Here is a 12,257-nt window from a genome sequence, read left to right as displayed (position 1 = left end):
GCAGGTACTGGTATTGATGTTGTTTACTGCCACTGTAATTGATTACAATACGTGTGAAAAAATATTAATACAGCAATATATGGCTATGTTTTGACCTGTGATAAAATATTGATATTTCAACTCTTGATACTGATAGTTTTGTTTAATTAAAAATTCATATTTTAGGTCAGTTGGAAGTACAATATGTCTTCTGTACCTCCACTGCAGTAGATGGCGCCGAAGAGTTACTCTGCTGTATGTTGCCCACAAACTGGAGCATCAACGTGTGTAGCTAGTTTGTGTTATAGCATTTATCTGGCTAACAGTATGCGCTATATGATCCACATATGTAGTTTTTTCAAGAGTCCTGACTGCATTAAGGCACTTTGATAAGGCACTGTTTTTTCCTTACTGCTCCTGCACGTGAGCCCACGACTCATTTTCCTCAGTTCTTCAGGCTTCTCTACTTCTTCTTCTGCCGTTGTTGAGTCTTCTACTCATTCTTCTTCTACTGTTTTGACTGTGCAGTTGTCAACCTGGCTCATACCTGCCCCCATCACTACAGTGTGAGCCACTGTTATAGGTTAGTTGTGCTGGTTGCTGGGGCGTTTGTGTTTGCACTGCACAGGAACCGCTACAGGGCTCGAATGAAAGCAAGCTGAGACCCCCTATTTTTGACGATCTCGACCCGCTTGTTTCATCTCACATCCAAATGCGATTGCTGTGTTCACATATGCTCAAACGAACCGGACTTTCTGGGGGCTGCCCACTGTTTCAGAACAACTGTCCTAAATGATTCATGCGAATACACCCAAATTTTTACAGTGTCGTAGAGTGCTAAAACAATAAATGTAGTCATGTTTTGCCCAGTATTAGATTTTTTGAGTAACATTGGTTACACCAAGTGACATTTATCAGTTTCACCAACTGACCACATCTTTTACCCAATAATGTCTTCGCAACATTATTGTAATGTCACAGTAGTTTAATTGACAAACTTGACACATTTTATGTTTTCAAGTTAAGTGTATGTTTGAAACACTGCATCTGACTTTCATTATTTTAAACACAGTAAATAGAAAAGCTGTTTTCAATTATATAATTAACTGTGTAGAATGTCACAGTATTGTAATATTGTAATATTGTGCCAATACTCACCCCAAATACAGGTGGAATAAGGATGTTGGAATATCTGATAACAATACAGGCACTGATACTGAAATACTAGTACAGGCATTGATGTGTGTTCCATTTTTAAGTTATATATTCCAGCTTTTGATGCCTTAAATTAGAGAGGACAGGATGGTTGGAAACAGGGTAAGAGTGGGAGAGACATGCAGTAAGGAGGCTGCTGCTTCAGGGCCAAGCTCATGGGGCGTGCCATCTTAACACTAGGCCACACTGGCGCCTCTGATATTGATATCTATACTGATACTGAAATGCAGGCACTGATATCATATATGATATTGTGACTGGTTCTAGTGTAAAAGTATCCGTTTTGGATCTTGCCATAGTTTGTTAGCCGAATGCAGATTTTAGATAAAAGCCTCTGTGCAACTTTATGTTGTATGATTGCTTCACTTTCTCCTCTCTGTAACCCACATTATATGCTTCTCCAGGTGTTTTCATTTTCTTTCTTCATTTTCTTTTTCATACCGCCATAGAAAGAGAATTTGTTTTGTTTTTATCACTTACTCTGTGAATGTGCTCTACAGCAGAGAAAACATGATTGTAACTTGGATGAAAGGAGAGACACTCTCAGAAACATAGAGATAATGACTCTTCAGTCCTGCATCCTGTTCACCTTGAGCAGATATGAATGATACATGCCTGGAACACACATCTGCGCTTAGCTCCAAAATGCATGGTCTAAATATAAACACCGCAAGACATACTGTTTTTTTTTATACACAAATCCTTGAGGGGGAAATGGATCCAAAGACCAGGGAATTCCATTATCAGTTAGGTGACAGGTGATGATGCCTCCTCTTTTCTCTCTTCTCCAGCAAGGTCAAAGAGATGTCACAGAGAAGTGCAGGAGATAGATTTGATTTAAATGATGCAAAAGGTCTGCAGAAAGAAATGTGAAATGTATGCAGTGTATTGATGTAACTACAGGCCATGTGCTCGTAGAGCAGATAGTGTCCTTGCCTCCTCAAAGCATGTGTCACCTGCATTTCAATACTGCTGGAAAGGAGCAGATGATAAAGATGCTTATGAATGGATTCCGATGTTAATACTTGGAGTAATCAAATGTTTTGGACCCACAGAAGCAGAAATGTGGCATGTAGCCTCCAGCTCTTCGGCAGCAAAACAACAGCCAGCAAATCAATATGTGGTTGGTAAAGCATCAAATTATAAACTGCACATTCTCTGAGAACACACACACAGTAACACACACAGATATGAGCAGCGGATGAATGCAAAGTGCTGAAAAGATATGAGGAAATTGTGTCGCGCTGTTTCTGCAAAGCAACAGATTCAACTTGTAATAGTTTTGTTTGTCCCTGACACAATGGTGACACCAAAAATCTACAGAGGAGGAAATTGTGCTTCATTATTGCATGAGCCAATGAATTCCTGGACAGATTTCAGACGGGCATTATCAGAGATGCCTCAGGCCTCTTCCTGGCGTGAAAGATGGTGGTCATTTGGCTAGACGAGGGGCAGTGAAGACCCCCTCCTAGACCTGAGCAGACGGGTGCAGAGGAGCCTAGGGCTGGCTGTATTAATGAACAGGCAGTGCTGAAAGGGACAGGTTCCTGTAATGCTGATGAATGGTCATTACAGAGCAGAGACGAGAGTGGGGAGCAGACAGGGAAGAGGGAGGAGAGGGTGTGTGTGGAGGGGGGTGTATGGCAGAGTGGGCGCCCTGGGATCGGTGGTGAAAAAAAAGGTTTAATTTGCACCTCAGATTTTTGTAAACTCGTTTATCATGTCAGGCGTGTCACTGTTGTTCTTCTGTCTTCTCCCCCTCCTTCGTCTTCTTGCCCAAACCTGACCCAAAAATGTTTCCCCCACAGACGCTACCACATATTCTTTGACCAGACAAGTTCTATCTCCTTTTTCTGTTTTCTCTTTTTTGTACATTTCTATCTCCACTAACCGCACAAAGCTATCTCAAAAGATTTCAGAGTCTTTTCCATCATTTGCTGGTGTCAGGGCTGTGTGGGGAAAGTTGACGTCTTCTCTTCTCCATTAGGCCAGATTGAGCAGCTGGGGCTTTAAAGGTCAGGAGAAGGAGGAAGCACCAGGAGATATATGCACACAAGAAACATGAACTGACTAGAGGCCCACTCACTCTGCTGTAGACCTCATTAACTCCTCCTCGCCTACAGCGGTTTGGATCATTGGTAGTGGGGGGGTCTTTGGAGAGATAAATCTGTGAGCCAAGCTGTTGCTTCACACTAGAGTTGAAAGATTATTATTATTATTATCTAAAAGACAGTGGAAGAACTCTCTTATTTGTTTATGGTCCGTAGTACTATGAGTGTTTTTTTGTTGTGGTTTTCTTATTTAATTTAATTTAATTTAATTTAATTTAATTTAATTTAATTTAATTTAATTTAATTTAGTTTTATTTAATTTAGTTTTATTTAATTCAATTTAATTTTATTTTATTTATTTGTTTGTTTGTTTATTTATTTATTTGTTTATTTTTTAACCTTGTATTTATTTTTTTAACTTTTTGTTTATTTTTCCCCACCAAAATTATACTTAAATTCATCAGTTTTCAGTATACTTGATGATAACCACAAACTTGCACATATGTCTACACAGAAACATAAAGAAATAAGAAATTGTGGCCATGTAGTTGAAAAGATTTTTCATTTTGTGTCGGTAAGGGCAAAGACATGCATGTAGCTAAATGTAAATGCAAAGTTCTTATTGTGTTACTACCCCCTGACATTTACTTTTTTGATACAAAAGTTGTTTTTTTATTTATTTATTTATTCTATTTTATTTTTATTTGCTTTCAAAAAGTTTATTTATTTATTTTTATAATATGTATTGTTATAACAATAGTCAGACAACTCATTATACTTGTCTTACTGTTTTTTCTTATTTCTGAAAAATGAATGTAACTTTGTCTAGCTGCAACACGTTTTAATTTTCCACTGAATAAAATCTTAAATAATAATAAAAAAGACAGCGGAAGCTTTATATGAGGAACAATTTCAACAATCTTAAGTAAAACAACTCCTCTCTAAACTTCTAAAAAATATTGATTTAAAATCAGTCTTTAATAACCATCACAATGCAGTCGCTCAACAAATTGACTGGTTTTATTTGAAAGCACATTTCTACAGGCTTATTTTCTAATCCTCGGTGACGCCAGCCAAATTTTAATAGCACATTTTCCTTATGATTTGGTGCTCTAAGCTAATAACCCAGGGGGAGGTTTCAGTTGCTCATCTAACATACTTTCTGGGTCACACCTGCAGGAAATGGCCTGCAGTGTAATTCCAGTGCAGTTTGCAAGCAAATGCCTCTCCATCAGATCGGCTCTTGGCTGCCATGTAGCAGCCCCCCGTCTGTCTAATTGTAATTCAATAGTGCATAATCTCGAATTTGTTACACGCCGTATTTTATAATGCGTCAATCCAGTGCCCAGCCACGCTTGGGATAGACTGCAAATAGCCAGGCATCTAAAGTAATTACTGGGTTTGTGCTTGTATAGCTGCTGTACACATATTACAGCTGTTGAGTGTTTTTTGAGAACAAGATGGCAAAGTGGTATGTTTGCTGCTGCCGCCGCTGCTCTTGAGGAATTGTTTGTTATTCAGAAAAAGAAGGAAATTTGTGTAGTCTCAGTGGACGAATAAGCCTCACAGCGCGACGGCTGATTCCTTTCTGTTAATCCAGGAAGAAGACTCAAATTTGGTGCCTTGGGGAGATTACTGAGATGTGTACAAATTTTCTTTGGCTCAGCTAATATTAGCATTCTGTCTTAAAAAAAAGGGAAAATAAGGAAGCAGCACAGATTTGTCACAGATGATTACTAATCAACCATGTGCATTCTTTTTCTCTCTTCTTCTTTTTTCCTGTAGTGGGAGGAGGTGAGCGGCTATGATGAAAACCTCAACACCATCAGGACATACCAGGTGTGTAATGTCTTCGAGCCCAGTCAAAACAACTGGCTCCTCACCACCTTTATTGATCGGCGTGGAGCGCAGCGCATCTACGTGGAGATTCGATTCACCGTGCGCGACTGCAGCTCCATCCCCAACGTCCCTGGCTCATGCAAGGAGACGTTTAACCTCTACTACTATGAGACTGATGCAGTCATTGCCACGAAAGGCACCGCTTTCTGGATGGAGGCCCCCTACCTCAAGGTGGACACTATTGCTGCAGATGAAAGCTTCTCACAGGTGGACTTTGGTGGACGCCTGATGAAAGTAAATACGGAAGTTCGGAGCTTTGGTCCTCTGTCTAAGAACGGCTTCTACTTGGCCTTTCAGGACTATGGTGCCTGCATGTCTTTGCTGTCAGTCAGGGTCTTTTATAAAAAGTGCCCAAGTGTGGTGCAGAACTTTGCCATCTTTCCAGAAACCATGACCGGGGCTGAAAGCACCTCTCTGGTTATTGCCAGAGGAATCTGCATCCCCAACTCAGAGGAAGTAGATGTTCCGATAAAGCTGTATTGCAATGGAGACGGAGAGTGGATGGTGCCTATAGGGAGCTGCACATGCAAGGCGGGGTTTGAACCTGACAATGGGAACGTCTGTCGAGGTGAGTAGATACCTTTGACGCTGTTATGAACACCCTCTTGTTTCTCTTTAGCCCCGTTTCCACCAAGTGATTGGTCTCGGCACGGTACACATTTTACAGCGTTTCCACTGACTAATCTGGGGACAGATCCCCAAATAACTGAGATTAGCCATCCCACTTTTTGGGACCCTTACGTAGGGGTGCCAGACTAAACCGATCAGATCCTGGAAGGTAGAGCTACAGCACTGCCCTGTTTACTGGTTGGAAGACTTGTCCCTTACTGTGCGTCAGCTGCTGTTATATCTACTCGCGGCACACAGCCTTCTCTGAAACAAAGCTTGATGGTGGTCTGTAAAAAGGAGCCACATGCCAGTCACAAAGAAGACCAATTGCTGGATGTCTTTCATCGTTGCTGTTTGTTTACTGGATCATATTTTTCTTCTTCATTAGAGTATCACTTTAAGGCTGATTTATGTTTGATGTGTTCACACAGCTTCATGCAGATGAATGACATCATTTCCACACCTACGCCCCATTGTGCGGCATCTGTATGACTCTTTACACAGAGATCATTGTGATAACCGAGTGGTAAATAATTTATGGCGTGAAATTGTGGCCACTCTTGGCAGAAAAAGGGAATCTGTTTAAAGAACCTGGAAAAATCCCACATATGACACATATGTCATGTTGTAAACAAAGGCAAACTTCTTTGACTCTCGTTTAGTACTCTGGTAGGCGTACGTTTGTGACATACCGCCCCCTGCAGTTTGGGAATGGAGACAAACGGACGCCACGCAGGATGTTAAAAAGCATTAAAGCATTGTGCGTTCTCTCACTCAGATCTTGTGTGTCTCATTTTTGCGCATCACGAATGTGCAGAAAGCATAACACAGGCTTTACACACCGCCTACCATAAGGGGCCACAGTTGGCTGTTGAAATGCAATCAGGACTAGGCCTAACCAGGCCAACCCGTACTAAACTGTACCGATCTAAACCAGACAGCTTGGTGGAAACAGAGCTCTCGAGACTTCTGCTTGTGGAGCAAATTGTTGTTTCATTGTTGACTCTTTTGAAAGTAAAGAATAATTAAGACAGTTGACATGAGTTTTTTTTCTATTTCAACCTTGTATAAAAGACAGTTCCAATGCACCTTGGATCAAACATTCCTGTTCTGATTGGAACATCTGAACTGATTGTGTTTCATACTTTTTGCCGAGCACGATGAGCCGTGCTTCTTCCTTGATCACATCCACCTCAGGTGTACCAGAACGACACATTTGCATTGATTCTTATTCTGATGCGAATGCCAGCCTTCTGTGCGGCCTGCTTTACAGATGGCGAGTGGTTTGAGTCTGCCACAGTATGATGTGTGGAAACTAAGTTCTGAGGAATGGATAATAACACGTACATAAAGACGACGGTTTCGGTTCAAGCTGTCACTCTCCGTCTCTTCCCGCCTGTCCTCTAATGCACCTTTATGCTCTGCACGCTGTTATCCTGGCTCAGTCACGCGCACACATACAAAGGGAAAATTTGCTCAAGGTGTCTGAAGATAATACGAGCGGCTTGGGGCCCTCAGTGTGGCGCAGTATTAGTTGGCCCGCCTCTGGAGGTGAGCTGGTGAGTGTGTGGAGCCCAGATAAGATTGATTGACGCTCTGATCAATAAACAGATATGAGAGTGCCACATCTCTTCAAAGCACAGTGTGTGACTGTGAGTACTGTATCCTTCTCGCATTGCTTCATGTGCTAAGTAAAACACACCCACACACTAACATACACAACAACACACATGAGGCCACAGTCTTCATCTGAGGTGGAAGGACTTCAAATGAGACTGCCGAGGTGAGGGGTGGCTGCATTTACTCATTCATGGCAGGAAATTTCATAGTTTCATCTCCTCACAGCTGTTTTACATCATTCACAGTTCATTTGTTTGGAATCATTTTTTCCTGTAATATTCTTTTAGTGCGAGGTGCACTTAATTTACATATTTTAAAAGAAACCTTGTTTTCTAACCTGAACAGAAAACATATTTCGGTACATTATTCTCAGACTAATAATTTACACCGTGCTGACTTCAGTCTGCCAACTCTGAATCTTAATTTGAACTTGTTTATTGAGGAAACAAGAGTTGTATGATATTCATAACAACCTCTGCATTATTCTGCTTTATAGAAAGCTTCAAAAGGAAACAGGAAGGCGAAATCAGAAAAGACTAATAGAGGAGATGTTGTGCATTGATGTTATTGTATATACACTTCTGCATTATGTAAGAGCTTGTGATATATCTTACTACTGCTTTTTTTCATTTTTTCACCTTTGTTTTCAGAAAAAGGTTTGTTTTAATCCTAGTTTCTACTGTTTTTAAGGTTTTTACTTCTATTCAATCTTAGGGGAATAATTATTGTGAGAGAATACATAATATAGAGTATGGATAGAATGGTTTACAAAAAAACATGGTTCGGTTCTTATCACCGTTTTGTGGTCGCGGTCGGTTCAGTTTGGTGTACATTGTTGGTGTTTTTAACACCCCCAGATTACCATTTACCCTAATAATCCACTATTGACAGATTATTTTTAATCAATTTTGTCATGCATAGTCATGAAAAACCTGAAAGAATGAGGCTGTTTCCCATTTGAAACATCATTAAAGCTGAGTGAAACATCCCTAGTTTCATCATGCCAACTCCTCAGTAAAGAAAGCCACTATTAGCTATCCAAGAAGTCACTAAAAGTCACTTAATGACGCTGGTGTCTAATTTGCAGAATAATACATTTACATGTATTTGTTCTGGACTCTGTAGGAGAGACAGAAAGCAGGTAAAACACAACATCATAAATATGTTTAGAACTACAAATTAACTTTCTTCTGTCCATTCTTCATTTTTTTAAGTCTAAACTTCAACCCTCCTCCTTTATCTGGGCTGGGAACTGACAGGGGTGACCATAATGAGACACACACTTGTGTGATTCATGTGATGTGAATGAGGTTGTCTGCTCTGGAGCAGCAGGAGAAGACTGCTGTGAGTGAGGAGGACTGTCTGTCTGTGATTTAGATAGGGGAGGGGCTTACACTCGCTGACCTTTGAGGAGATCAAAACACACTTTAATGTCAGATTCTCCAAACTCCAGAAAAGCCATAAGAATTGTCGTCCTTAAAAAAACTCACCAGAGGGGTCTGAAAAGTTATTAAATGTAGCAACAAAGTCTCTAAGTTGGAAACAGTCACAGTTTTATCCTCCACTTTCTTACTGCCGTCATCAGAGCCCACACTGAATCTAAAGTGCCCCCAGACAGCAGAACAACACAACGGCACAGGTACACCCTCCAACTCTGTCTTCTCCACTCGTCATGTACACAACATTAGACCATATAAAACATAGACAAAGCATCTGCGATGTCATCCGTCTGTTCCTAAAACCTTGAAATGAAGCCAATCTGCTGACGCAGCCATATTTGCTATGACACCAGCTGTTAGTTTTTCTTCGAGCAGCTACAGGGTGTGGTGGTCACGTGATCTGAGCTGTGTCTCTGATTGGAAAAGCAAACGATCGCAATAACTTCCAAACCGCAGAGACAGAAAAAAACTCACTCACCATCCACAGTGTGATGATGGTGAAATCAGCATTTAAGACCCAAACGTTTTTTTGAACCAGGCTGTAAATATACTTTTTAATGAAATAAAAGTCAGCTTTTGCGACTGGGTGTGTACGTGACGTTCAGTCTTTCTGCAGCCGGCTCAAGCAGATTCTAGATGAACAGCGACTTTTAGCACTTCCGCATAGGCTTCATTTTCACTGACTGGATGTTGCCTCTTGCAACACATACGCTTCCCCACAAAGTTTCCTGCTGTATCCTTCGCCTCAAATTGTGCATACGTATGATCGGAACTACAAACTTGCTTCAAACTGAGCAGCAAAATAAAGAAAAAAGAATAATACGAACTTAACGAAGCACGTGCCCCAATCCAAGTGAGGAAAACCAAACGGTTCAGATTTCTTTCATAGTCTGTACCATCCCTAATTTGTACTCAAATACAAATATGGAAGGATGGTGAGATGCAGTAAAAATATCACAATTCCTACAAATAGAGAAGAAACATAAGAAGGCTGTGGAAGAGAGGGTAGAAAAAGGAAAGATGAGTAAAAAAAAACTGTTAACCATACCTCCTTATGTTCATTTAAATGGACCATAAAATAAAAGCTAAGGTTTCATAATGAAGCTATTTCGTGAGAACCAATATACGTTTGGTGCTTCTTCTCTTTCATTCAGGAGGTAATGTGTTTATTGGTTCGTGCAAAAGCTACATTCACTGTAGTTATTACTAGGCTTTTTTATCTCAATATATTCAAAAATAAATTTCAATGCACGCTATTTTTTTAAGACATCTTCATTGATAAAATTGTGTGATATTGAAAATGTTTGAACTGGCATGTATTATTACCTTCAATTGCTCTAACTTGCTTTTTTCCTCCCTTACATATTGTCATTGTGGCATGTGAAGAGCTCATTACAGTGTTATAGCATGAAAATCTGGACAGCAAACAGACCTCCATGCTTCAATGTATGATTTTTTTATGTACACAAACTCGCTTGATGTTGCTCCATGTCTGTTTTTTTTTTTTTTTCCAGCACAGCGTTTCCCTTTGTTACCAGTTATTTACCTCCACCTTATACATACTCACTGAACGGTAATTGGAGCCTCAGGTATCCCTGAGTGTTTGTAGGAGGCTGATGCTAGTGGGGGGTATTGGCACCGCTATAAACACCACAATCACGCGTACACAGGGACATGCACACACACAGTCCCCCCAAGTAGGCACTGCACTACAAAGCCTCTTTGAACAGAGGAGACGTATATTTCCACTAATTCTCACAATCCCCCCTGACTTCCTTCCCTAAGTACCCACAGCAAGTAGACTTCCTGCTGTGGTAAGTTCGACTCCTTTCTCCTCACATGGTAATATAGTGTTATGGGGCGGTGTGAAAAACAGCTTATGGAGGGAGGTAATTGTTAGTGCGTAGCTTTACAAAGAAGTATAAACCTGTGGGTTCAACTTAAGTCTAAGGACACACATACAACTGTGTGCAGAGCATGCATGTGCAAGAAGAGTTGGACAGACACAAAAGAAGCGAAGCTGCGATTCCTGAGTCTCATATCCAGCTCAGTCCCTGGAGTCTCATATGGACTCGGTTCCACTCTCATCTCAGCTGAATACGCCCCCCAATAAGAGCAGTCTCAACCTTTTATTTTCCACACAGTCTTATTTCAAAGGCTTGCAATCCATTATTTAAACAAGGAAATCTAACCTTAAAGTGCTGGAGGAAGCTGAGTACTGTGGGCAGCCAATCAATTGGGGGTTGGTGCAATAACATGGCCTTGGCATCGGGTCGGAAGTAATTGCCCATTAGAGATGAAGTAACAGGAACAGGAACAAAAAGAGAATGAGAGCATGTAGATCAACGATGAAATAATCCCCATTGTTGAGAGAAGCGTGAAAAGGGGAGGGTGTTACATCATTGTGCAGCTCAAAAGCACAGTTTGAAACCAAAGGTAGAAAAGAAACTGTTTTTGTTTTAAAATGCCAGACAGTCTGATTTGTTACTCAGTACTGTCGAGATTTATTCAAGGTAAAGAGGGTTTTGACAGAAATGTTTGCCTACTCATTAATCACACTTTCAATCATATGCAGATTATTTTACTTTTCATAACAGTCTTTGGTTTCATCCCAACGACTTAAAGCATTTCTTGTCAGTTTAAGCAATTTCTTTTCTCACAAACGTCTGATGATCTGTGGTTAAAACAAAAGTATTTGCTCTGTTTTTAGGAGTTCAGTTTGGTTGGCTTCTCTCTTTTCATTCATGCCTCTATCCATGAAAGTACTGTTCCCTGCAATGTTAAATAAAACCTGTGGCTGTCCGTTAGAGCTGACTCTTTCACACTGTCCACTAGCCTGCAGTCAGTTACCACCCATTTAGCAAACGCTTCTGTTCACGTCTTTGATTCACTTCTGTGGTGATTCACACACTCCACGTCAAACCCTGTCAGCCTTTCTGATGCGGCTGCCCGCTGGTTGAGTTTGAGCGGCCACCTACGAGCTAAGCATACAGGTGCAGGAAATCAAAGTGATGAGATGATATTTTAATTACGTTCAACACAGAGTTTATCTTACTGACTTGCCACCTCATAGCCTGGGAGTTTATTTTGTATCATTTTTGAAAGTGGATGTGTCATTCAAAAGCACAGTGGTGTCATTATTTTCCATCAGAGGCAGCAGGAAGCAGGAGGACACTGTGGCAGATTACCTACGGTGTGCTGAAAGGGAAAAAAATAATGCATCATTTTTGACATAAATGGAAAAGGGCTGACAACTCTAAAGTTCACTCAGATAGAAATGGTCTAATGATGGAAAAATCAGCCACAACAAACACTTCATGAAGGCTTACCATTCTAAAAAGCATAAGAAATACACACTCACCGGCCACTTTATTAGGTACACCTTGCTAGTACCAGGTTGGACCCCCTTTGCCTTCAGAACTGCCTTAATCCTTTGTGCCATAGA

General features: G+C 40.7%; 1 protein-coding gene across 2 annotated transcripts in view; it reads left to right on the top strand.

The window, feature by feature from the left end:
• ephb1 (EPH receptor B1) overlaps positions 1–12,257 on the top strand; it is a 264,549-nt gene that overhangs the window by 99,664 nt on the left and 152,628 nt on the right. For both annotated transcript variants that reach the window (XM_074687825.1, XM_074687824.1), the window contains exon 3: positions 5,031–5,712. In XM_074687825.1, the coding sequence (XP_074543926.1) occupies positions 5,031–5,712 (682 nt within the window). The remainder of the gene's footprint in view (positions 1–5,030; positions 5,713–12,257) is intronic.

Source organism: Halichoeres trimaculatus, unplaced genomic scaffold (genome assembly GCF_033239565.1).
Source record: "Halichoeres trimaculatus isolate MK-OKI-2021-1 unplaced genomic scaffold, fHalTri1.1 fHalTri1_scaffold_15, whole genome shotgun sequence".
Lineage (NCBI taxonomy): Eukaryota > Metazoa > Chordata > Actinopteri > Labriformes > Labridae > Halichoeres > Halichoeres trimaculatus.
Note: the sequence above shows the minus strand (reverse complement) of the source record. Positions and strands in the feature narration are given on the sequence as shown.